Source organism: Mustelus asterias, chromosome 13 (genome assembly GCF_964213995.1).
Source record: "Mustelus asterias chromosome 13, sMusAst1.hap1.1, whole genome shotgun sequence".
In the NCBI taxonomy this organism is placed as follows: domain Eukaryota; kingdom Metazoa; phylum Chordata; class Chondrichthyes; order Carcharhiniformes; family Triakidae; genus Mustelus; species Mustelus asterias.
This window is the reverse complement of record NC_135813.1, coordinates 98,881,298-98,905,158: the sequence shown is the minus strand read 5'-3', so window position 1 is coordinate 98,905,158 and position 23,861 is coordinate 98,881,298. Positions and strand designations below refer to the sequence as shown.

The 23,861-nt window shown below is 41.4% G+C and overlaps 1 protein-coding gene across 2 annotated transcripts in view; it reads right to left on the bottom strand.

The window, feature by feature from the left end:
* grk3 (G protein-coupled receptor kinase 3) overlaps positions 1-23,861 on the bottom strand; it is a 247,284-nt gene that overhangs the window by 64,979 nt on the left and 158,444 nt on the right. For both annotated transcript variants that reach the window (XM_078227374.1, XM_078227373.1), the window contains exons 8-11: positions 17,756-17,847; positions 12,468-12,567; positions 3,057-3,135; positions 143-273 (exon numbers count right to left, since the gene is read on the bottom strand). In XM_078227374.1, the coding sequence (XP_078083500.1) occupies positions 143-273; positions 3,057-3,135; positions 12,468-12,567; positions 17,756-17,847 (402 nt within the window). The remainder of the gene's footprint in view (positions 1-142; positions 274-3,056; positions 3,136-12,467; positions 12,568-17,755; positions 17,848-23,861) is intronic.

The window sequence follows — 23,861 nt, the reverse complement described above, 5'->3', positions numbered from 1 at the left end:
ATTCACAGTTTAGAAAAGAAAGAATTTCCCTTAAATTATTCATTATTTTCCAAAGCACACGATACAGAAGCTGACTCAACCTGCTGTGTATTGTCTGGTTTTATATTAAGTTTAACTTAAGAGTATTTAAGTCTCATCTTACCTTCAGGTCTCTGTATACTACAAATCGGTTGTGCATGTGTTCAAGGCCCAGCATGATCTCAGCAGCATAGAACCTCATCTCCTTCTCAGAGAACACTCCATGCTGTGAAAGATGATAATGCAAATCTCCACCTAGAAATAGGACAAGCAGTTAGCCACATGATATTGGATCTATTAAAACATTTCATACACCTCCACCAGTTTGCTCCATTATTGCTGCCCTCACAATTGTCTAGTTAACTAAGTAACCTAGCTAGCATTGTTGGTTTTGGTAGCAGAAGAAAAAAAGAATGATTTGCATTTATTTTACCACTTGATTTACACAATTTATTGCAGTAACTGTTGTTTCACAACCAAACATGGCAGCAGATGATGATGAATATAGGAGCACGAGTAAAAAAGGTCCTGCTTGCAGAACACGCTCTTGCAGATTGAAAGGCCCTCCAATTCACACACATGCTCAGAAACCTCAACAGATGCCAGTAAAACAATTACATAGGAGAAAAGGCTTAGAAGAACACTATACTTAAAATGACACTCTGAAACATGGTCAGAGGAGGAATGTTGGGCTGCACAATAGAAGAGTTATTCATTCTTGTCCAAATAATACTACAGGATCTTTAATGTCCACATGAATCCAAAGAACAGCTGACAGGGTTCAGATCCCATTCACAGGATGGCACTCTGGCAACGCAGCATTCATCAGAATCAGAATGCCATTCACATGGCATTTTTTAAAGTTGTGGGGTACATCTTTAATCCATTACCATCTAAATCAGAGGTGGAAATGCTACCAAGTGAGCAAAGCTGATTTGGGAGTGTTTAGATTATTCAAAGGAGATCACAGGATATTTTAATAGTGAATTTGCGATGACATGATACAAAGTTCCAGTTATGTCAAAGTCGCCAACCCTTCCCATTGGCATAATAGCAAATCCCATAGACCGATGACTGCGATAAGCCAAAATTCCACACTGGTAATTCCGGATTTGCCAAACTTGTCTAACTTTCCTGTATGACCATACCAAACAATCAGAGTGGAGTCTGATCACAAGCGCACAGGGAGAGCTGGGCAAACCATCATTTTACAGTGAAATGAAAGGGCTTGCAATGCCTGTGAGTGTAGCTGAACCTTTGAGAAAGCTAAAATGCTATTGCTTAGAGATTAGGTTCAAACAAGTTATGATTGTACAAGATGTTAAGAATGAGGAGCAGAGTGAAGCCAGCTAACCCAATGATGAGGCACTTTTCATTCGCCTGTGGGAGGCTGGCATGGAAATTCCAGCAGAGACAATTATAGAAGTGGATGATGCTGCGCCCTGCACAAAGGAACTGACAGATGATGCAATTGTAGTTGCAGTACATTCTTCAACTGAGGAACCTGTTGACCCCGAAGAGCTTGATGAATGACCACCTTCTCGCCTGAGCAGAAAAATATTAAGCAACTTTTCCAGAGCTAACTCCTGACATTGTTCAATGCAAAACTACAGTCTTTGTCAAGGTCAGGCCAATGTAAGGTGTGAGCAAATTGAATAAACTAACTTTTTCACACATTTACTACTTTACTGTGTTTTCATTTGACATTTGAATCTGTTGTTTTTGTCACAGACCATGTTTATAGGCTACAGGTGTACATAGAGATGCATTCATGTGGGAATGGGGCCTCATTGGCTATCATGAAGCTCCACTTAATGTGAAATTGTGGGCGGATTCCCTGCTGTTCAGCACATTGGACTTTTAATGTATTTCACAATTATGAATTGATGGGAAGGGTAGATATAGACTATTTCCATTTATTGAGGGCTTTACATGAAGGAGATGTAAATGTGAATTTAATTATAAGACATTCAGGATAGACAGGAGAAACTATATAAAGAGGTTTGTTTGGCTATAGACCTCATTACCCATATCAGAACTTAATAGATTGGATCAACATTAAGAAAGGGAAAAATAGTTAAACAAGGGAAACAGAAGTAGGGCGTGTACATGGGATCAGGATTACTGCTGATGTGGAAGATAAACATCTATACGGACTATTTCTCATCTAATCTCAAACAAATTTTGAGGCTGTACTCCTATCATCTCTTACAGACGGAAAGATACCAGCAAGGCAGAGGAAGATGAAAATGATCTGAATGGATCAGGTGTGCATTATATGGTCTGAACAACCTTCCTTTCTTTCTACCATTTTGTGTTGTTATTCATTATGCTGTACTCGGTAACATATCCCACCCAGGGTTATTTCCACTAGCAAATCGGTTCCTAGGTTTTACCAGCAAGCAGAAAGAAAAATTCTGCCAGCTTTTTGACTGAAAATGCATTGGTTAGATTAAGAATAAAAGAAAAGTGACAGCTTCTCAAAAAGCAACTCAAGTTTATTTTATTGAAAATGGGATCAAATGCCTTTCAAAAAGTTAGGGCAACATTGTGACAATACTGAGTTGTGAAGTACACAACGTAGGAAGGATGAGGTAGCGCAGTCAATTACACTCTAAACTAAATGTGCTTGAATGGGGCAATGTAAAAGGAGATTTATTCTAATTCTAAACTTGATTGTGTTTGACGCATCCATGCAGATAAAGCTTTATTTTGCATCTACTTGTGCCATATCTGACCTGAGAGTGTTTGAGGCTGACATACAGCAACTACACATATCACCAAGAGTGGCACCAAATTTGCTGAAAATAAGTGATCATAAAAAAAAATCAATGAAAAAAATTATTCAATAAAAATTTGGAGAGATTGAATGTTCACCGAATTATGTAAATAAAGAATTAAATAAGAAAGAGATGGACTAATCTAAACCACACAAAAGTATTACGCTCATCCCTCTTGTCCCATTAAGCCCCCAGTAATTGAGCAGAATTAATCTGGGTCTCATCCCAGTTTACAAAGATTAGAATATTTTGTCTTACCATTCATCAGGTCAAGAATAAAACACAGCTTGTCAGGTGTGTGGAAAGCATAGGTCATACAGACTATAAAGGGGCAGTCCTGGGGAAAAGAAGGAAAAAAGAGAAGCAGCAAATGAGTGATCAGATAGACTGTTATACAATTCAGCAAGACACCTTCTTGATAATACAATTAGGGAGGCATTTTCCCTTCATCCTCCGAGGCAGTAAAACTTTGTTTAATTTCAAAAATAGAACAAATTTCAATTTAAAATAAAATTTTCCCACAGGTGCTAAAGTTAAAAGTGAACAATGAACCTACGCATTATTTTCTCTCTCTCTCTCTCTTTCCCGCCATCATTTTACGTCAGCTGCATTCCTGTTTTATGGTGACGTACACCATCCCTCAATTGAGATCTTCTGCCTTTCAGTTGGGCAACAGCAGATGAATGGAGCAGCCTCACCAATGAGAAATATCAAACTAGATTAAGGCAAATCAAGCTACAGCCCTTTCATTACTACCAAACTGACCGTTACTATCATCACGTTAGAAGTAACAAACCAACTATTTATTTTCTGAATGATGTTATCCAGTTTTTATTTACTTTTTGTTGCTTTGTCTTCAAATATTGGACATCTTTAGATTAAGTAGAAATAATGTAGCCCCAGGCACAGGACACCTCAATGAAACCATTAAGAAAGCATTTCAAGGTAATGAGCTATACCTGTGTTGGATCAGCTGAAACAAATAAAATACTGAGGAGTAAACACAAATGTGACATGAAATTGGACCATGCTCTGCATAAACAATGTGCTAACCTGGCTCTGCAGGATCTCAAGCAGCACAGAAAACTCTGGACACCAGTAGAAAACTTGGGGGCCACAAAAATGTTGAGCCTTTGTACATGTTTAAATTCAGACCAGTCCAATAGCATGTCCACTGCTTGAACCCCATGCATCACAATTCACAACATTACTGTAAAATATTAATCTCCCTCTCCTCCTTTAGAAAGGCATGAAAAGTTTTGAGAAGACATTTCATTGGAGTGAGTTTTAACAGACTTTTGGAAGCAGGAGAGCAAGCAAAATCAGAGAAAAATGCATCAGGCTGATCCTCCCACTTTGCAAAAGGCAGTTTCCGTTTAGTGACGGCAGCATGCTCAGAGGTGGGAAGCCAATTAAACTTGTAAAATGGACAATTATGGAATCATAAAATGGTTACAGCACAGAAGGAAGTCATACGGCTCTTCTTTTGATGAGTATGACATGAGCTCCATGCTGTGTCAGATCCTCGCTGTTAGAGAAGGTGCCTACACAATGGGAGGTCAGAAAAGCAGGAAAATACAGTGCAATCTAACCATTTAATGGTGTGAACAACAAGCCCGATGACATCCACAGGCAGAGGCTGGCTATTGCAAGAGCAACTCCTGAAGATTATCTGAAAGCATCCCAGCATCCTGGGATACACTCTTTTAGATCCCATCAGCAAGTCAGTCTGATTGCAGTCCTTTCGAGAGTTCCCCAGAGCCCTATATGTCGAGTGCACAGCTTTTGGAACAAATCCATTGTGTGAGCTCCTTTCAACCAGCTCCTGCTTTCCACATTAAACACACAAAATTAATTTGAACTACAGTTAGCTTCACTGAGAATTGAATTTTGTATAAATCTATCCTTCAGCACTGCAAGCTTAAAAGAGTTGAGGTTGTGACTTGTTATTTTTTGAGCTTTTGTGGGAGGGGAAGGACAGACTGGGAGTGTGGAGAGTGGGATGGTTGAGAGAGCTTAAAATGTTTGTGTTGATGAGGTCTTTGCAGTTGCTACAGGCATTCTACAGAAGACTTAAATACTGATTACAATTAATTCAGGCAGAAGATAGCATCCTTGCCTTTCAGACAAAACTTCATGGATTCAAGCTGGGCTATGGACTTATGTAATCTAGATTGGCATTTCAGTACATTGCTGAGGGGTGCTACATTGTCAGATGGGCTTGCCTTTTGGATGAGATGCTGAATCAGGAGTCTATCGGCTGGCTTTGGTGGCTGTAAAAGATTCCCAGGCACTATCTGAAGAACAGCAGGGAGTTCTCTCTGTATCCTGGCCCATATTCCTCGTTCAACCAACACTACCAAAAACTGATTACCTGGCCAATCAGCATGACCTATGCTCACTTGTGCAAAATGGCCACATAGACAAGCATCAGATGTCATGAACTATTTACAGAATGGAAACTCTTGCCTCCTTGATACACATAAGAACCAACACTTTAGTGAATAAAGGCAAAAAGTGCCGGCAGGACTCAGGAGTTCTGGTAAAATCTGTGGAGAGAGAAAAACAAGAGTTAATAGTTCAAGTCCAATATGACTCTTATTCAGAACTGAAGGCAAACAGAAATGTGATAGATTTTATGCCTTTGAATAGGGGGCGGAGGGTTCCATCACATCAAAAACCATCATTTTTCTGCTCTGTTCAGTTCCGAAGAAGAGTCATATTGGACTCAAAATGTTGTGCGGGATTCTCCTATCTCATTCGTGGCCGCCCCACTGCCAGTGAGAATGGAGAATGTATTGGAGAATTCCAGCTGCGGATGAGGACAGAACTTGGCAGTGGTTAACTCTGTTTCTCTCTCTCCACAGATGCTGCCAGACATACGGAGTTTTTCCAGGACATTTTGTTTTTATTTCTGATCTCCAGCATCCACAGTATTTCACTTTTACTTCAGAGAATATTTCAACAAACAGAATGGTGCATCGCTTGTCACCAGCAAGTGAATATGGGACTGTTTAATTCTCCTTTTCCACCCCCACTTATCAAAGAAGCTTAAACTTCCAATTTCCTGTGCCATACACCATCCATTAGCAACTTGTTTCAGCATAGTTATAGATGTTTTGAGACCTTTTGTTTATGCCACCGTCTCTTTCAACCATGGTAATATTCTCACTTCGGAGTCTAAAGGTTGTGGGTACAAATCCATTCCAGCATGGAAATCTAGGTTCACACTCGAACTGAAGGAATGCTGCACTGTCTGAGATGCTGTCTTTGGATGAGATGTTAAACTGAGGCCCTTTCTGCTTTTTCACATCGATGTAAAATTAGCATTATTTCAAAGAAGAGCAGGGGAGTTATCTCCAGTGTCCTGGTCAATATTTATCCCTCAACCAAGACCACAAACAGATGACCTGGTCATTGTCACATGGTTAGTTATGGGGGCTTCAGTGCTCAAATTGCCTATCATGTTTCCTACATTTCCACAGTAACTATCGGCTGTCAAGTGTTTAGGAGGTCCTGACAGTTGCAACAAATTTCGCCACAGCAGCTGAGACAATCGACAACATTTTAAAAAAACACCCCATAACATTCTAAAAAATAGTCAATTCACTCGTTAACAGATCCTTTAAATTTCAGGATGCAGATCCACATCTTCAAAAAAAAACTAACCAGTTCTGCCTTGTGCTTTTCCCTATCTGCATATCAAGTTTTGCTGAAATCACCCATTAGCTTTTGAGATATTATTGTTTACAAACAGACGAACAAACAGGGGTGAAAACATTACCTCCGTCCACCTTCAGTGGCAGAGGTAACAAATGCATGGTCATTCTTTCTTTCGATTGTTTACAGGTTGCTGGCTAAAGAAATGTCAACCAGGTTTCCCCTTAGCACTGGGCTCTTGATGCCTAATAGCCAAATGACTGTTCAGGTTTACCGTGAACAACGGGTGTTTGAACGATGCACTTGTAGAATTAGACACCAGCAAGCAGTCAGTGCCTTCAAGGAAGTCAGGTACAAAATTTTCTCAGACAGTTTGCAATTGAAGAAGGAATAGACACAGCTGGTAGATTCAATTTTCTTTCATTTCTTGTTGCCAAATTTGTTTTTGTGTGTCAACTTTACTTTTAAAATAGCTTGTGCATAAAAATGGTATTGTGTTAGTACAAAACATTATTCTTTCCTACTTAACTGAGGATTCCAAACACTTCAAAATAATTTCATGAATGAAAAATCACCAAATTTGTTAAGGCATTTTCATTTTTATTAAACATAAACTCATGCAATATTCAATAGTGGCTCACCTCTTGCTCAGTGATTCTGAAATAGCCACATTAATTTAGGTTTTTTCCCTACTTCATTTACCTTCAGATAATTACGGGAGAAGTTCGATCACACCAGATGCTGGCTACTAAAAGCATTACAGAACCACTTTGTTACCAACCAGTCAGTACAGCTTACTGCAGTGGAGCAATAAAGCACGACTCATTTAACACAGCAGCAATGCGACACTCACACTGTCATCTGCCATCATAACCAGTGACTGCACAAATCAGTCACTAGGCCAGTTTGTTAACGCCTTGAAGACCATGACTGGATAATAAATATGAAACACTGTAGTAGTGCACTACAAACGTTCCATCGCGAATTCAAAAGCCTGGAAATAAGGAGTGGATTAAGTGCAATTACATAGCCATGTATTTATATGACTGAAAGAACTTCAGTAATACACCATCTGTGATGTGAAAAGCTAACTGTTTTCTGATTATTTGTTCTTAAATGTGTTCTGGAACATACTAGAAAGGAAAGACTTCTATTTATGCAGAGCCTGATCATGATCTCAGAACTTGCTAAAATATTTCACATTGAATCAATTACTTTGGAAGCGAATTCTCTCAAATATGACAGCCAACTTCCAAACAGCAAAATGCCACTTTTGGCAATAGAATGACGGCAATGATTTTGGTGGAGTTTATTCAGAGGAATTTTGATCGGGAATGAGAAGTCACTGCTCTCCCTTGAACAGTGTCAGGGCATCTTTCACTCCTTCAGCAATGCTAAATGTTCAGGTCCCGACCTATCTTTATTAATTTTATTCCTTTCTCAGTGTTACAAAGCCAGTCCGCAGAATGGACAGCGGAAGGCCAGAATTCATCTCCTTGCTTGCTCCAAAAATCAATTCAAATTCAAACTGAATCCAATTCATGGTCTCCACAAGAGAGACATACTGGGTGGGATTTTCCAGCCACGCTCACCCCAAAACCAGAAAATCCCCCCCCCCACCCCACTACAATTCCCGTGGCGGGCAGGATGTGAAAGTTCCCCCCAATAGATCCAAGCTGACAAGAGCAGGCATTACATCTAATTTCACACTTGATCTTGGCCAAAAAGGTCCAGACTTATCTGGGCTATCTTTGAAAGAGTCTAGCTCCAACACCCAATAAAATGTTATGGTGGGGTCTGGGTGGTACACTGGCCCCTACTGTCCTTTAAAATAGCCTAACAAGCAAGTAAGTTGTATCAAACTGCAAGCATTTCAAGAAGGCCTGCCCTAGCCTCCTTGAGGCAAAAAAAGGATAGGCAATGAATTCTGACTGCTAGAAATGCCCTCTCATCCAAAGAACAATTTTTAAAAAAAATCACAGGATAATACCATGTACTTCCAAGTCGCTTGCTCATTACAGTGCAAATGGGACCGTTGCATCAGATTGCCTAATTGCAACAAATATTCAAGACTCCAGATGACAAAAGAATTTTAAAAATGAGTAGATCAATTTAAATACAACCAAATTAGCAATTAAATAGCTCCGAAACAGTCAAGGGAAAAATTCAGTCATCACCTACAACTATTTAAATGTACAAGACATAGAATACAAGAGCAAGGATGTTATGCTGGAACTGTCAAGCCATAGCATAGATGGGGAGAAGAATCAGCCAGGACTTTTAAATGTTGACCTGATGATCCTTAACAGGAAAGTGTAAATGTGGTGGTGGTCAGTTCAGAACAGTCCTGCTGAACAGATTTCAGGTGTGAACAGTGGACATTCATCTGAAGTGCTGAGATACTGCCAACACCATGTGGAATCATACACAGCAAGGGTGAGTAAAAGTGAACAACTTGCAACATGGAATACCTTCATCACTGCGCTAAATGGAAATTACTTTATTATTTTCGACCTGACAATTTACATGTTTTCCCATACAGGAATTAAGACAATGAAGCTCTTTAGCTACCTGCCATCTGGTTTATGTTCTCATTGTCCAACAATGGCATGAGGAATAACGATTAATTAAAAAAGATACACGGCTGCAGTTCCTCGTCACTATAATATCACAACTCTTGACTCATTGCTCAATACCTCAAGGTCATTTGGTAACTAATACAGGAAAACATACATCTTTATAAATGTGACACAGCAATGGCCACACTATTCTATGATGTGGAGATGCTATTCTATACAGTCCATAAATTTAGTGTAAATTCTTGTGTCCGCAGCACCATGCGAAAGTGGATAGAATCTTCCCAACAAAGAAAATAATAGAGTTGGAACCATTTCTGACTCCACCCCACTGGTGTCTGCCATTCACGTTGCATCACAATCTTACAGGAGGCAGCAGTTAATAAACCACTGCGGCTGGCCAATTAATGACAATGGCAGGGAAGAATGTGACACAAAAGGGACAATGAGTGGAACGGTAGAACTGGATGGCAGGAGAAGTGTGTGCTGCGGAGGCTGCCAAGTGGACATGGGGCAGAATTCAGATTTCTACACCAGCAGGTTTATAAGTGCAGGCGACAGTAACATTTTTTGCAAGGCCTTCCCACTGGGTTTTCACCTGACCCAAACTCTCTGTAATTTAACTCTGGGTCGGACAAGGCCGTGGCCAGCTCACCCAGCCTTGCATTAATTGAGGCCCTTAAGTGGCCAATTACTTAAGGATTGTTTGCTGCCCAGCCTCAATTTCCAGGCTGGCAGGAGGAATTCAGTGGTAGGGAGTGAAGCCTGAAAATTAACCTTGTTTAGGCCTTGGAGTGAGGGCCTCCATCAGCAGCCTCCTTTTAATGTGGGGCACCACAACCCCCCTAAAAAAAAGGTCTTATCCCTGTGGAGATTCCCTTTCCCATCCCTCTCCACTGACATCCCAAATCCTCTATGCCAAAGCTTGTCAGGGCTCACCTATCTATTCCAACCTGACACCCCCTAAACTTACCTGGTCCTGGATTCTGGGCTCTGGGGACTGCTGCATCCTAATGCTGTCCACTGCAGTTTCTGGCACTGCAGGGAGTAGAGAACTGCCAGCCAATCAGATTGGTGTGATTGGATAGCAGCTCACGGAGTCAGGGCTTCCTCCTAACAAAGAGGGTGAAGTTCTGTCTCCTGCCAATTAACAGTCATTATAGCGTGAAATGATTGCAGGGCAGTCGATATGGGCAGAGATGTGTTTGCCGCCAATGGCGGGAAGGGAAACTCTAACATCCAAAATATCCTGGCCGTGAGAGTATCTCAAAACGGAGACACTCAGATGGCTGCAGAACATCTTCAAAGAAATGCCCAGAGCTGATAGGGCTATCAGTATAAAGGGGGAGTCAGTCCACAGAAATGACTATGGCTACAGCTATGTACGTTTTAGTCTTGAGGGTCCATCACTGGGAATTGAGAAGAGGCTCCGAACTGCCACAGGTGTCCACCTAACTCAGGACTCAGCATGGGGTCCAGAAACGTTCAGTGGGGGTGATATAATGGCCCTTGATTGGGGCCGGAATTGGATCAATTGATTGCCCACCTCTGTGGAACGGACTGCTGATTCTCACAGGCAGTCCACACCGGGAAACCTGCCTGGAGGCAAGAAGCATCATGTTGCTTTCCTACATGGTTCACCGATTCCTTCCCTGCACTCCTTGCTCCAAAGCCGCCTCAACAGGGGTGCAGGGAAATTCAACCCTGTATGTTAGCAGGGAAGGTCTATTTATTCGTATGTAGCAGATATCTTATTTCTCCTCCCCTTTAAAAAAAAATCTACTTTGTTGGAAAATGGACTGGCCAGTGCCTCAACCACACAAAATGGTTTCAAAGGTCTCAGCTTTGATTCTTGATTTGTCATTCAGGACTGCAGTTGGGAGTACCACAATGGGACTCCTTGTCCTCGGAGGAGTAAATCTAACCTCCATTTCCATTCCCAATTGCTATGTCATGACTTGATATGAGTTTATGTGGATAATGGATGAAGATCAGATCAGGTTCTGTTGGGAAGCTTTCCAACAGCACTGGCAGGCTAATGTCTATGAAACCATACACAATGCCAGCAGTTTTCAGGAAAGAAATAGAAAACTGGAGGCAAATTAATTTTCTGTTGCCATGTATTATTTTAATGTACATCACCCAGGACAAGGAGCAAGTTGGGTTTTGTCAATAACACTCTATGCTGGTCACACAGAGAGCTGATTCACCTTTCACCTTGGCCCACCATCCATTTGAGGTGTGTGGCGTACGGGGAAGTCCTTCCCTTCCAACAGGATCATAGAAACTCACAGCACAAAAAGAGGCCATTCAATAGGTCATACCTTTGCTAGATCAGCAATGTTTAGTCCCATGACCTAGCTTTTCATCCATAAATTGCAAGTTCTTCATCCTAAAGTATGTGTCTAACTCTCCTTTAAATTAGTTTTACCACATTTTCAGGTAGCATCTTAACAACCAACAGTGTGAAAAAAAGTTTCATTTCATCTCTTGAATCGCTTTCCCAGTGATTTTGAATCCATGACCTTCAGTTACTATCTCACCTATGATTTTACTCTATCAAAATCTATAGAAAATCTCTATTATGTCGGCTGATTGGGTCAGAATCTGAATTTATGTTCCATAATGTAGTGTTTATGTTTACTATCATATTGCAATATCAGACATTTTCAGTCACACATATTAGAGAAAATTATACAGGTTCCCATTCAAAAAACAATGTTTTGGGTGAGATTGCACTGTGAATAACAAGGAATGACAGTGCTGGAGAAATGTGATATTGTTAGCTTACTGTTATCTGATCTTGAGGCCAGATTCAAGAGGTGGAATGAAAGCATCTTAAATGATTTACTATCAAGAGAGATGGGAAGAATGTAATCATGTGGCACTGGAACCAAATGCAGAAGTGTTTTCCGTCATGTTGGCACCCAGTCATTCAGGTCTGAACAATCCCAAAGATTCTGGGCAGGTGGCAATAATTTGGCCAGAATAAGATGTGGGCCGGAATTTAGAGTCGGTGAGGAACACATCCGTGTCGACTCCAGAAGCCCCGATGCCATATTACACTCTGAAGAGCACTGATTGAAGCAGGATTTCCGCCCTCACTTGGGAGGAAGTCCCACCTTGGACAGTCCCTCCAGGCACAAAACTGCAGTGAACGAAAGTGGAACTAAGTCCAGTGACCCAGAGGGCAGGTAATTGGCAGGGGTCCCGGGGTCAGGGGAAGGGGTGGTCCATCGGTCTCCAGGCCTTAAGGGGAGGGAGGCTGTCCCAGTCAGAGGGACCACCCCTCCCATCACCTTATCGTCCAAGATCAAACTTGTTTTTCCAGCTGTCATTTATGTCAATGAGCTTACTAATATTTTCACCAGTGCCAAATACAAAAATGCACCATCTTCTACAAACGACAATGCAAAATTACATCTGAACTCACCCCAGTGCTGACCAGTGACAACATAATTCGTTCATTAAGGGCTAACGTTTCTCCCTGTTTCATCTTGATTCGCTTTTTATCTAAACACTTCATGGCATACCTAAAAGTTGCAAACAAAAAAAAGGATAATTACACAAACTGCCACACTACAGAGCAGCATGATTCATCAAGATAAAAAGGTACAGATTGAAAGCAAAAGGAACAAAGAACAAAGAACAGTACAGCACAGGAAACAGGCCCTTCGGCCCTCCAAGCCTGTGCCGCTCCTTGGTCCAACTAGACCAATCGTTTGTATCCCTCCATTCCCAGGCTGCTCATGTGACTATCCAGGTAAGTCTTAAACGATGTCAGCGTGCCTGCCTCCACCACCCTACTTGGCAGCGCATTCCAGGCCCCCACCACCCTCTGTGTAAAAAACGTCCCTCCACCCCAGGTGAGAAACTTGATCACAGTCAATTCCTTCACTATTCATACTCACACCTGAACATGCAACACAACAAAATGCAAATTGCTTTCAACTATAAGCCAAACAGGACAAAATAATAAATTATTGAAACGATGTTGATTTCTCCTCAGGGTGAGGGAAGCAAGGAAGGAAATGAGGTCTTTTTGGGATTGCGTTGGCTTTTGCTATGGGAGGTTAGAACAGAGTAACCCTCCATAGCAGACTGTTGAGCTTTGTAAGTACTAAGTACTGTATGAGCCTGAGATTGTTATGCTGAAGCTGTATAGTGCTTTGGTCAGGCTCCACTTGGAATAGTGCTTACAGGTTCAGTCACTGAGGCACAATGGAAACACTGAAGCTATGGGTACGGTGCAGAGAAGCATGTGATCAGACTTATCGCTAGTTTCAGAGCAGCAACTTACAAAGCCAAAAAAGCTCTGACTCTTCAGCTTTAAATGTGTGTGTGAGAGGCGACATTATAAAGATGTATTTTAAGATATTAAAATAGCAGGCAATCCTGAACACTATTTCAAAGTCAACCACAACTGCAAGACAAAAGAATATTGATTAAAAAATGGAAATTGACAAACTCACAATTATTACCAGAAGCACAAAGAGTGATTAAAACCTGGAACAGTTCATGTTGGTTAAAGGAAATACTGGTTTCTAAGTCTTCTGCCTCTCCCCTTAAAATCATGCTGATCAGTTCTTATTGCCTAATTATGGGATGGAAGTATCACAAGATTATGAAATCAAGGTCCATGATTTTCCAAACTCTAACACTTCTACGCGTATGGTTCATGACACAAAAGCTGAATTAGACACTGCATTTTTTTTTAAACCACCAACTCTGGTGCAGTTAAATTGGATGATAGAGGTACTAACTCTGATATCATGATGGGTGGATTGTAGGCGTTTTTGTAAGCATCAATTAGATTGACTGAGCGGCCTCCCTCATCTTTACTTCTGTTTCTGATCTTTTTAAGTTAATTAGAAAAAAAATTACTCATCTACAATTCTTAGAAAACGTTTTTTTTTAAAAAGCTAGATCACAAATTGTTCTCAATGTCTATGTAGTTGGTGTTCATTTATTGATTTATCCAGTCACTGCAATTTTAATTGAGTGCCAGGTTGCTATTTAACCTCTTGTTCTGTAAGGAAAAATCATCCAATTTAACTGTACCAGAGTTGATGGTTTAAAAAAAAATGCAGTGTCTAACTCAGCTTTCGTGTCATGAACCATATGTGTGGAAGGGTAGGGGTTTTAGTTCAGTCGGGCAGCATGGTCGGCGCAAGCTTGGAGGACCGAAGGGCCTGTTCCTGTGCTGTAATTTTCTTTGTTCTTTGTTTGTAAGAATGTTACAGTTTGGAAAATCATGGACCTTGATTTCATAATCTTGTGATACTTCCATCCCATAATTAGGCAATAAGAACTGATCAGCATGATCTTATGGGGAGAGACAGAAGACTTAGAAACCAGTATTTCCTTTAACCAACTTGAATCCTTGTGACCTTTCTCTGCTCAGTAGATTGGACTCATAACTGGCAAAACCTCTTTCCTCAGCCAAAAAGACATGATGGTACAGGGTTTCTAACCGCTACGTGACCTTACAAACTAAAAACACAGGGTGATCCATGTTACAGGCATCCCCAACAGCAGTTAGTTTAAATCTCTGGGCACCAAATAGAGGAATGCTTGTTTGTCTGTAATTGTTTTCAATTTTCTCTTCCCTGCCCTCTCTCCAAATTAACCTCCCACAATTACACTCTTTGTTATACAATTGGACATTTCATTGATTGCAATCAGTGGTGTAGTGGGAAATTTTGAGGCGCAGGAGCTTTAAGAACATGTGTTGACCATATCATTTCTAAATGTACTATTACATTATTTTCCTTTATATTAATCATTTGAGGTCCCATAAATCAGTGACCCATGCTTTTAAGTGAAAAATATTAGTGTTGGTAGGCAGTAGGCATTATATTTTGAACTGTGTGGGATTTTGAATCATTAGTCTTTAGTGTAGCTGGAAATTCATTAAGCAGTGTTTTACAGGCTGAGCATCGGTTATACAAAATCCTCGGGGCCGACTATATTTCAGATCATTTTGGTTTTTGGATACTGCAGATCGGAGTAGGCCTAGTAACATTACAATAGCCTAAGCCTAGGCTGACTATAGTCCAAAATTAATAAAATTGCTAGAAAACTAAGAATAATAAATGCAGGATACCTGTATTAGGTTCCCACCTGTGGCATCATCTTTGATTTTGCTTATAGGAGAGGGTTCAGTCAATTTACTCTGATGGGAGACTTATTGGATAGTTCTTCCAGCTTCATCTGCATCATCAACATTGTTTTTTGTTTCATAAGATTGGATTTTATTTTTTGGATTGACATTATTTCCAGCTCACTTTTGAATGCACATTGCTCCAATGCATCTATTAACCCATCACACATCTTAATAATATGGACTTTGGCTACTTTCTCCACTGGATTCACTATGTCATCCTTATCATCACTGTTTTTATAATTTACATTTAATGACCTGAAAATTGCCTTGATCCACTGGCTGAATTAATGCCGTTACGTTGGGCAGGGTGTGTAGACACAGTAAACAGCAAAAACATTGTTCTTCACCAAGGCAGGGCAACATGCTTAACAGTTGTCCAGGAGCAACATGACTTTACTGTTTTTCAATTACTCTGCAACTCTATGTACAGTCAAGCTTCACCTTCAAGCACACGTTCAGGTCTTGGGCCAAGTTAGGCAGAACATCACTGCTGCAAAGGCAGTAAGGAGTCACCAACTTTCAGCTACCTCCTCAGATCTTCACAGCTTCTTTCAAGCCCACTTTGCTTCTCTCTTTGCAGCTCTCTTTAACTTGGAGCTTTCTTTAATTTTAGAGCTACTTCTAAATATTCTGGGACCTTTCTCCTGTCCGCCTTGCTGAGTCCTGCTCTGTGGGCCACCTCTGAGCTTCTGCTCAGGTTACCTGACCTGTACTTTCACAGTGTTTGGGCCCTTCAATTCTTTATATTGTGCAAGTATAAGGCTATTCCCTGGTCCGAGGAACAATAAAAGATAAACTGTGCCAGCCAATGCATGTGCAAAAGACCTAACAGTAGCCGCAGTCTGACAGGAAATGTGGTTCCATGGCAGCTGTGCCAAGTTCCCGGTATGTCCCTTGAGCTCAGGGCCCGTTGAGTCTGTTCAGAGTGGGGTGGGGTTGGCATCTGGGCTGTTCGCAGGGGTGTTGGGGGGCAAGGGGGGGGGGGGTGTTGGGGGGCAACCGAGGGTGGCGAGGGCCATCTGGGGATAGTGGTGAGTCAGGGCTGTCTGGGGGTGGGGGAGTGAATCAGGGGCTCCTGGGGATGGGGGGGGGGGGGGGGTGAGTCAGGGCCATTTGGGGGTATATTGGGGCCATCCAGGGTAGAAGTGAGTCTGGACTGCCGTCTGGGGTTGAGGAGAGTCAAGGCTGTCTGAGGGTTGGGAGTGAGTCTGGGCTGCCTGAGGTGATTCTGAGCTGTCCAAGGTGGGGGTGAGTCAGGGTTGTCTGGGGTTTTGGGGGTGGGGGAGTTAGGGCTGTCTAGGGTTTGAGGGAAGATGGGCTGTCTGGGCTTGGGGATGAGGAACCGGGATTATCCAGGAGGAGTTGGGCTGTCACTGGTTGGAAGAGGAGGTGCCGGAGAAACACTCCAGCATGCTCCAGCAGCACTACACCACTGATTGCAGTCAAGAAGCTAATGAGGAAACAAGTGCGTCACCATAAAGAATACAGAGATCTCTAACAAATCATTTTTCTGGTCGACAGAATCTATTGAGTAGGGCTCAATGAGATACCATTTTTCCTGGGCAAAAGATCTACAATTAGGCAAAATATGACAATATATTTACGAGTGCTGGACTCTATTTTTCCTTAGATAGATACCTGCATGTAAACTTCAAGCCTCTAACTCGAAACAAATGTTCAGCTAACATCCTAAACTGCAAAATTGAAGAATATCATCCAATAGCATTGGCTGCTTATTGATAGCTTCAGCTACATAAAATTCTCACTCATAGATGTTCAAACATTGTTGGTTCTCAATCTCAGCTGAGTTGTCAAATGCGAAATGTAGAACCAATATGAGGGTGGAAGAGCAGCAAGGAACAATTCTAAAATTGTAACCATGGCACCATTTATGCTTTTGTTCATGCTGAGGCAGATGGTGAAACAGTGGTAGCCGCAGGTCTGTGAGCAGATTATTTTCTGGCTCCTCAAATGGGAATCAGAAAAGGCTGCTTGTAGAGAGAAGAAATGTTTCAAAGCTTGTAGACGACAGCTTCAGGGTATGTTCTAATTTATGTATTATTTGATAGGCGGCACAGTGGCAGGGTTCGATTCCTACCTTGAGTGACCATCTGTGTGGAATGTGCAGATTCTCCCAGTGTCTGTGTGGGGTTCCTCTGGGTGTACCAGTTTCTTCCCACATTCCAAAGATGTGTAGGGTATATGGATTAGCCATGGTACGTGGAGTTACATGGATAGGGCAGAGGGGTGGGTCAGGCTAAGTTGCTCTTTTGGAGAGGCCGGGTGGCCTCTTTCTGCACTGTCGGGATTCTACCTCTGGCCCGTACATTACTTCTTAAGCAACACACTTCCACTTGTGTATTATTTTGTATTTAATACAGGCCAACCTGTATTTTAATCTGTATGTAATAACTTCAGCCTAGATATTATTCAGTCACGCACTACAGTCCCCGTATTATCCTCCATGTAATACACCACAATTACTGTGCTATCCTCTTATGTCAGTATACTGAAGTAAACGTGGAACTAAATAGTGAAACTCGGAATAAAATTACATTTTTCCAGTATCAGCTTTCCTGCATCCATATACCTCGCCGAATCCTCCCCTTCCGATTATTCGATGTACACTGAAGTCATTCATTGTTAGCTGCAAAGTAAATGAAATATCATTATTCCTGGGCACTGAATGGCATAAACACACTGGCAGGCTATTAAATAGGTGCAATCCCAGCAACAATCGTAGTCAGAAAATGTGTCATAAATATGCTTGTTTTGCTCAGGCCTTCTTTTAAAGTGAACTTGCACTTATTCTCTCAGAATGTATTACTGCAATATGGAATCCAAGACAGCGATTGTTACTTTATGAGCTAATGCAAAAAAGGAAGGATTATCACTGGAAGTTATACAAGGCAGGATATTACTTCCTACGTAGCGCAAATGGTATGACTTCAAGAAGTGTCATGGGGCACAAAGTATTACTACAGAACAGAAAGTAGAATAGAAGCTGTTATTACAAGGGAAGCAGGACTTGGAATGATAACGTGGAACATATAAACCTTCAATTATTCAGTAAGTGTTTTATATCAGCATATGATAAAATGTCAGTTGCATATAAAACAATGTGAAAGACAACAAATTAATTGTTGATTCAGATAAGTCGGTGATTCTTGCTGATTTGCTGTAGCTACCTCAGCAATAAGACCAAGTTCTGACCACTGTCCAATTACAACATTACTTGAATACACTTCCACTTCCTAAATGCTTCAATAAATACAAATATTATTCCCTGCAGCTGCAATCAATGGGCAAGATTTACTGCAACACCAGAAAATCTGGCTTTATGCTAATTCAATTAAGGTGTAGGTTAGTTGTGTGCATCTAATGTGACTCCCTCCCACAGGCTGAGACAGGCATAAGTAATTACAATTTAATGCAAAACAAATCTGAATCCACATTGTCGTAATTTTGTTATGGTCGCATTTTATTTACCTGCCCCACGGGAGATATATTCATTTGGGTCACACAATAGCATGATTTAATTTCAGGGCAACTGGGTTAGAGAATGCACAGGTCGATCTGGCCATGAGCTGCAAACAGCAATTTAGTCGACTTCAAGGACAGCATTGCAGTGAACTTCACATCCAGAACAGGACATTCTGAATCAGCTTACCAGCTCTGGGCTAGTACAGCAGCAGACAACTTTAAACTTAAAGAACGAGGAAGAGCATTCTTGCTTCTTTTGGCCCATACGAATAATTTTTAGCACTTATCAGAACTGATTGTGACTGATTATGTGAGTAGCGTTGCCATGATGAATTCACTTCCCTATAGTCTGTTACAATGTTATTGGTGTCTTACATACATCATTGGATCCCATTTTACACAATTTCATGATTCGGGTGAACCCTCAGCTGCCCACAAAAACATGGGTGTTAATCAGGGAGCAGAGGGGAAGTCAAGTGAGTCAGTTCATCATTGAAGTTTACCTCAGTTACAATCTGGTTTCAACTGGGTAAAATTGGTCTCTACTCATACAACTACTTGCTATTGCAATTATTTAAAGCAAATATTAATGCTTGTGAAACTTTCTGATTGTATTATTTAGGTTATAACGATACTGCTAAACCTCTGTGTTTGCGTGTTGTGAAATAAAGTACATCATAGGAAAGATATTTTGTTTGAGGGAAACATAAACTACATCTATCACAGATTAACAGGGAGCAGTTATTACAGAGTGAATCTTTTATATTTTTTAGTGATAGCAGTTATAAACAATATGTATTCTGTTTGAGTGTAATACTGAGATAATTATTAGAAAGAATTATTTATGTCATTAATAATGGGAGAATCATAAACCATGTGTCATCAGAAACTGGTAAAAAGAAACTTGTATTTATATATAGAAAAGTATGTTGAAGTATATGGAATATTAGTGAATGATAGAGATAACTACAGGATAATAGAGAAACTCGGTGACCCAAGCCAAGATGTTCATGCACTTATAGAGTATAGATATTTATAAGTGCAGCCGCATAGCATGTGCCTAAATGACAGATTTACACAGTTAACAAAACTTGTGCCTCTTGTGTCAGAGGGATGTATTTTCAAGCCCAACGAATTGGACATATAATTTAGGCTGAGGCTTTAGAGTAGTACTGAAGAAGTGCTAGCATTGTTAGAAGTGCCAATCCTTTGATTTGAGACGAGATTCTGGAGTTTTGGAGCAGACATTAAAAATCCCATGGTACTTTTCAAAGATGAGCACGAAGTTCTCTTGATGACCTAACATTCTTCCATTAAGCAACATCACAAAAAAAATGCTCATTCATCTTATTATTTCTTATGGGATCTTGCTGTGCAAGCATGGCTACTTTGTTTCCCATTTAAGGTAATACATTAAATGTAAACTGCTTTCAAATATTTCTTAAATATACAATAATAACCACAATCCTTTCTTTCATAAAATGTCTAACTGAACTTTATAGCACCCTAGTCTTGATATGCCTTGGGTGCTCTCTTGAGCTCAGTGGTGTCTCTGCTTACACAATCATAGGCATTGGGCTCCCATTCCATAACATCCTTTGAACAGTATCATTCTGTTGTGGAATCAAATCTGCATCAATGATTGTGCTTACAAGTGTTTGGGCCTTATTGCAAGTACTCATGAAAATGGCCAGATCTCTACTCCAGGAGTACACTAACTAGCAAACTCTTAGCAAAGGTACATCCCATCCTGGGAAAAATGACTAACTGATGGGTCAGGAACAGCCCAATGGCAAACGCAATAACTCAAGAATGTTCTCAAATGTGTGAACTCAAAATCATGTTTCTGCAGGAGACAGATGGGTTGTCAAATCTTTTTCCAGAAAAGGCAATCCCACAAAAATGTTACAGGTGGCCATTCGATCCGTCATTTCTGTGCTGACTCTCCAAATGTACAATTCACTTAACGCCATTCCTCTGCCATCTCCCTGTAACCCTCTTCCAGTTCAGATAATAATCCAATTTCCTCTTGAATGACTTGATCGAACCGGCCCCCATCACAGGTTCAGATAGTGCATTCCAGATCCTACACATTCGCTGCATGAAAAGATTCTTCCTCAAGTTTCTGTTACTTCTTTTGTCAATTATTGGAGTGCATCTTGTACATGGTACACACTATTGCCACTGTTTATCAGTCGTGGAGAGAGTGAGCACCAAAGGTGGTGGATTGGGTGCCAATAAAGCAGACTGCTTTGTCCTGGATGGTGTTGAGCTCCTTGAGCATGGTTGGGGCCACACTCATCCAAGCAAGTAGAGGCTATTACATCACAATCCTGACTTCTTCTGCCTTGAGATGGTGAACAGGCTTTGGGGAGTCAAAAGGTGATTTATTTACCACAGAATTCCCAGCCTCTTACCTGCTCTTGTAGCCACAGTATTTAGATGGCTGGTCTAGTTCAGTGTCTGGTCAATGGCAACCCCCAGAATGTTGATAGAAGGGTATTCAACAATGGTAACGCCAGTAAATATCAAGGGCAGTGATTAGATTCTCTCTTGTTGGAAACAGTCATTGCCTGGCACTTGTGTGGCACAAATGTTACTTGCAATTTATCATCCCAAGCTTGAATATTGTCCAAGTCTTGCTGTGTATGGACACGAACTGCTTCAGTTTCTGAGGAGTCGTAAAATGTGCTGAATATTGTGCAATCATGCACAAACATTCCCACTTCTGACTTTATGAAGAAAGGAAAGTTATTGATAAAGCAGCTGAGGATGGTTGGGCTAATGTCACGAAAACCCAAGAAATTGTACTATTTTTCTGCTGGTAATATTCTTGTCATCTTTTGAACTGTTGGGGATGTGCGAGTGGTGATTGAAGCAACAGACAGGTTGACTGTGAGAATCCGAACTGACAATGTGAGTTTGATATGGTAATGAGTACAGGAGGACTTCAAACATGTGTTTATATAAGGCAATAGCAGGGTAGATTTGAATGGATTGTGGTTCAAAGAAGAATATACACAGGTTGTAAAAAAAGGTGCCAATAGGTAAAAGTCAGTACAGAGTGAGTGAGAAATACTATGTATGCTTAGCTCTGTTTGCTTCAGTCCATGCAAAGACTTCATTTTAAGATGTTGCTGCCTTGGCAATTACATTTAAATGCTAGACAGTAGGGGTTAACTAACACTGGCTTGACTACATTTTAAAACTCAGAAGGGATGCTGGGTTAGCTAAAAATTGACTGCATTCTTGTAGGGTACACAGCAGGTAAACTGCAGCCGCAAGGACTTGTTTCTCTAGACAGAGACAGCTTGTGGAAAACATTTCCAATAACGAGATAAGGGTTGAGATATGCTTTTGATTTTGGTGTATGTTTGTGCGGTTTGTTTGAGAGATCAGTGTGTTCAAGTCTGTAAAAGCCAGTCCCAAGTTTGCTTTTTTTTCACTTTTGTCATGTTAATTTTAATTTCTGCTCAATAAAAGAAAACCATTTCAAAACCCTGTACCAGTGCTGTCCCCTCATCTGTTCAAAGGAGTGAATGGACCCAACAGTGAATTTGCTTTTCTTCAGACAATGAAGAGATCAAAAAGAAATAACGTATGCAAGGCGATACTGAAACCTTTGTGGGTAACTGTTTTAGATCTTAGCAGACAGCCGTAATAGCTGGTCAACTAAACAGTGCGAACAAAGTCAGATCCGAAGACACCCCTAGAGAAATTAAAGCTCCTGTGTGGTAGAAGTTACTGGATTTTCATTCATTTTAAAATCGACACGAAGTTGCTAGACAGATAAGGGGAAAGTTAGCTCTGAAGGTAGTTAAATTAAGATGGTCGGGAAATGTTTTAAAATATTACTATATGAAACAATTGTTTTTAAGTGTAATCCTATCTCTTTTTATTTAATAAACATTTACTTCACTATAAAATCATCACAAATAGTCAGACGCATCGGCCACAATTCTCCCATCCCGACCTGTTAATTTTGGCAGGTCGGGCCGGGAGAATCACACTTGCGCCGATTCACGGGGCTCGCGCATACGTTCCCGACGCACACGCATCTCCCAGCGACAGATATCCAGCGTGGTCAGGACCACATTGGAAACCAGCGGGAACAGCAGGTAAGTTACTTTAATGTTATTTGAATGTAATTTAAATGTCATCAGGCCTGGGACTGAAGTCTCCGGGCCCCATAGCATCTCGCTCCCCGCCAGTACAATTTCACTCGGGCGGGGTTTAGAGTAGCTCCCCACTTTCGGGAAACTAGCAGGAGACCCCGCTGGAGTGAGGGAGGGGGGCAATTGGGGCCACCCCAGGTGGTCGGGCGGCTGGGGGGGGGGGGTGCCTCCCCCCCCCAGGCATGGACACCCGGCCAGTGCCCAGGAATGGTCTGAAGGGGCAGCACTGCAGGGGTCCCGGGCTGGCCAGTGAATCAAGCTGGCCAGCAAAATGCAGGCTGACAGTGCAGGGACACTGTGCAGGCGCAGAGGCCTGGAACTGTGTCAGACTCTGGCGTGAATAGGCCCCGCCCTCAAGCTTTTGGTGATATTTTACAATTGTGGCCTCTGCATTGCACGCAATGTGGGAGATTCGAGTCTGAACTCCCACATCGTGATTTACACCAGTTTTCCCGGGAATTCAACGCTGAGAACTTTTTTTTGGGGAGAATCGCCCCCATCATTTTTCAGATTTCAGAACCTCGCCCTCATGCTATACAAATTGCAGAAACAAACATGTTGGTAGCTGTTTCAAGTTCCCCTTCTGGGATTTGAGCAGCTTGACATTTACCATCAACTGTGCCATCACATCTGGGGCATTACCCTGAGAAACTCTTGCAGCAATATTCCAGAACTGAAATGATTGACCTCCAACAACCACAATCATCTTCCTTTGTGCAAGGTATGATTCCGAACAGTGGAGAGGTCCCCCCCATTTCCCACTGACTTCAGTTTTTCTACGGCTCCTTTACGTCATACTCAGTCAAAGTCACTCATGGGTAGGAGAGTGGATGGAAACTCGATCATTAGCCATGAGTATAGATTGCCCTTTTGCTTATCTCAGCACTGTATCAGCCATCATGCTTGATGTACTTCAACAATCATTTCATCACAGAAGTACATGCATTTCTCTCAAAAGAAGATTTAGCAGGACCTCCTTGCAGTTGGGGTTGAGAAAGATTGA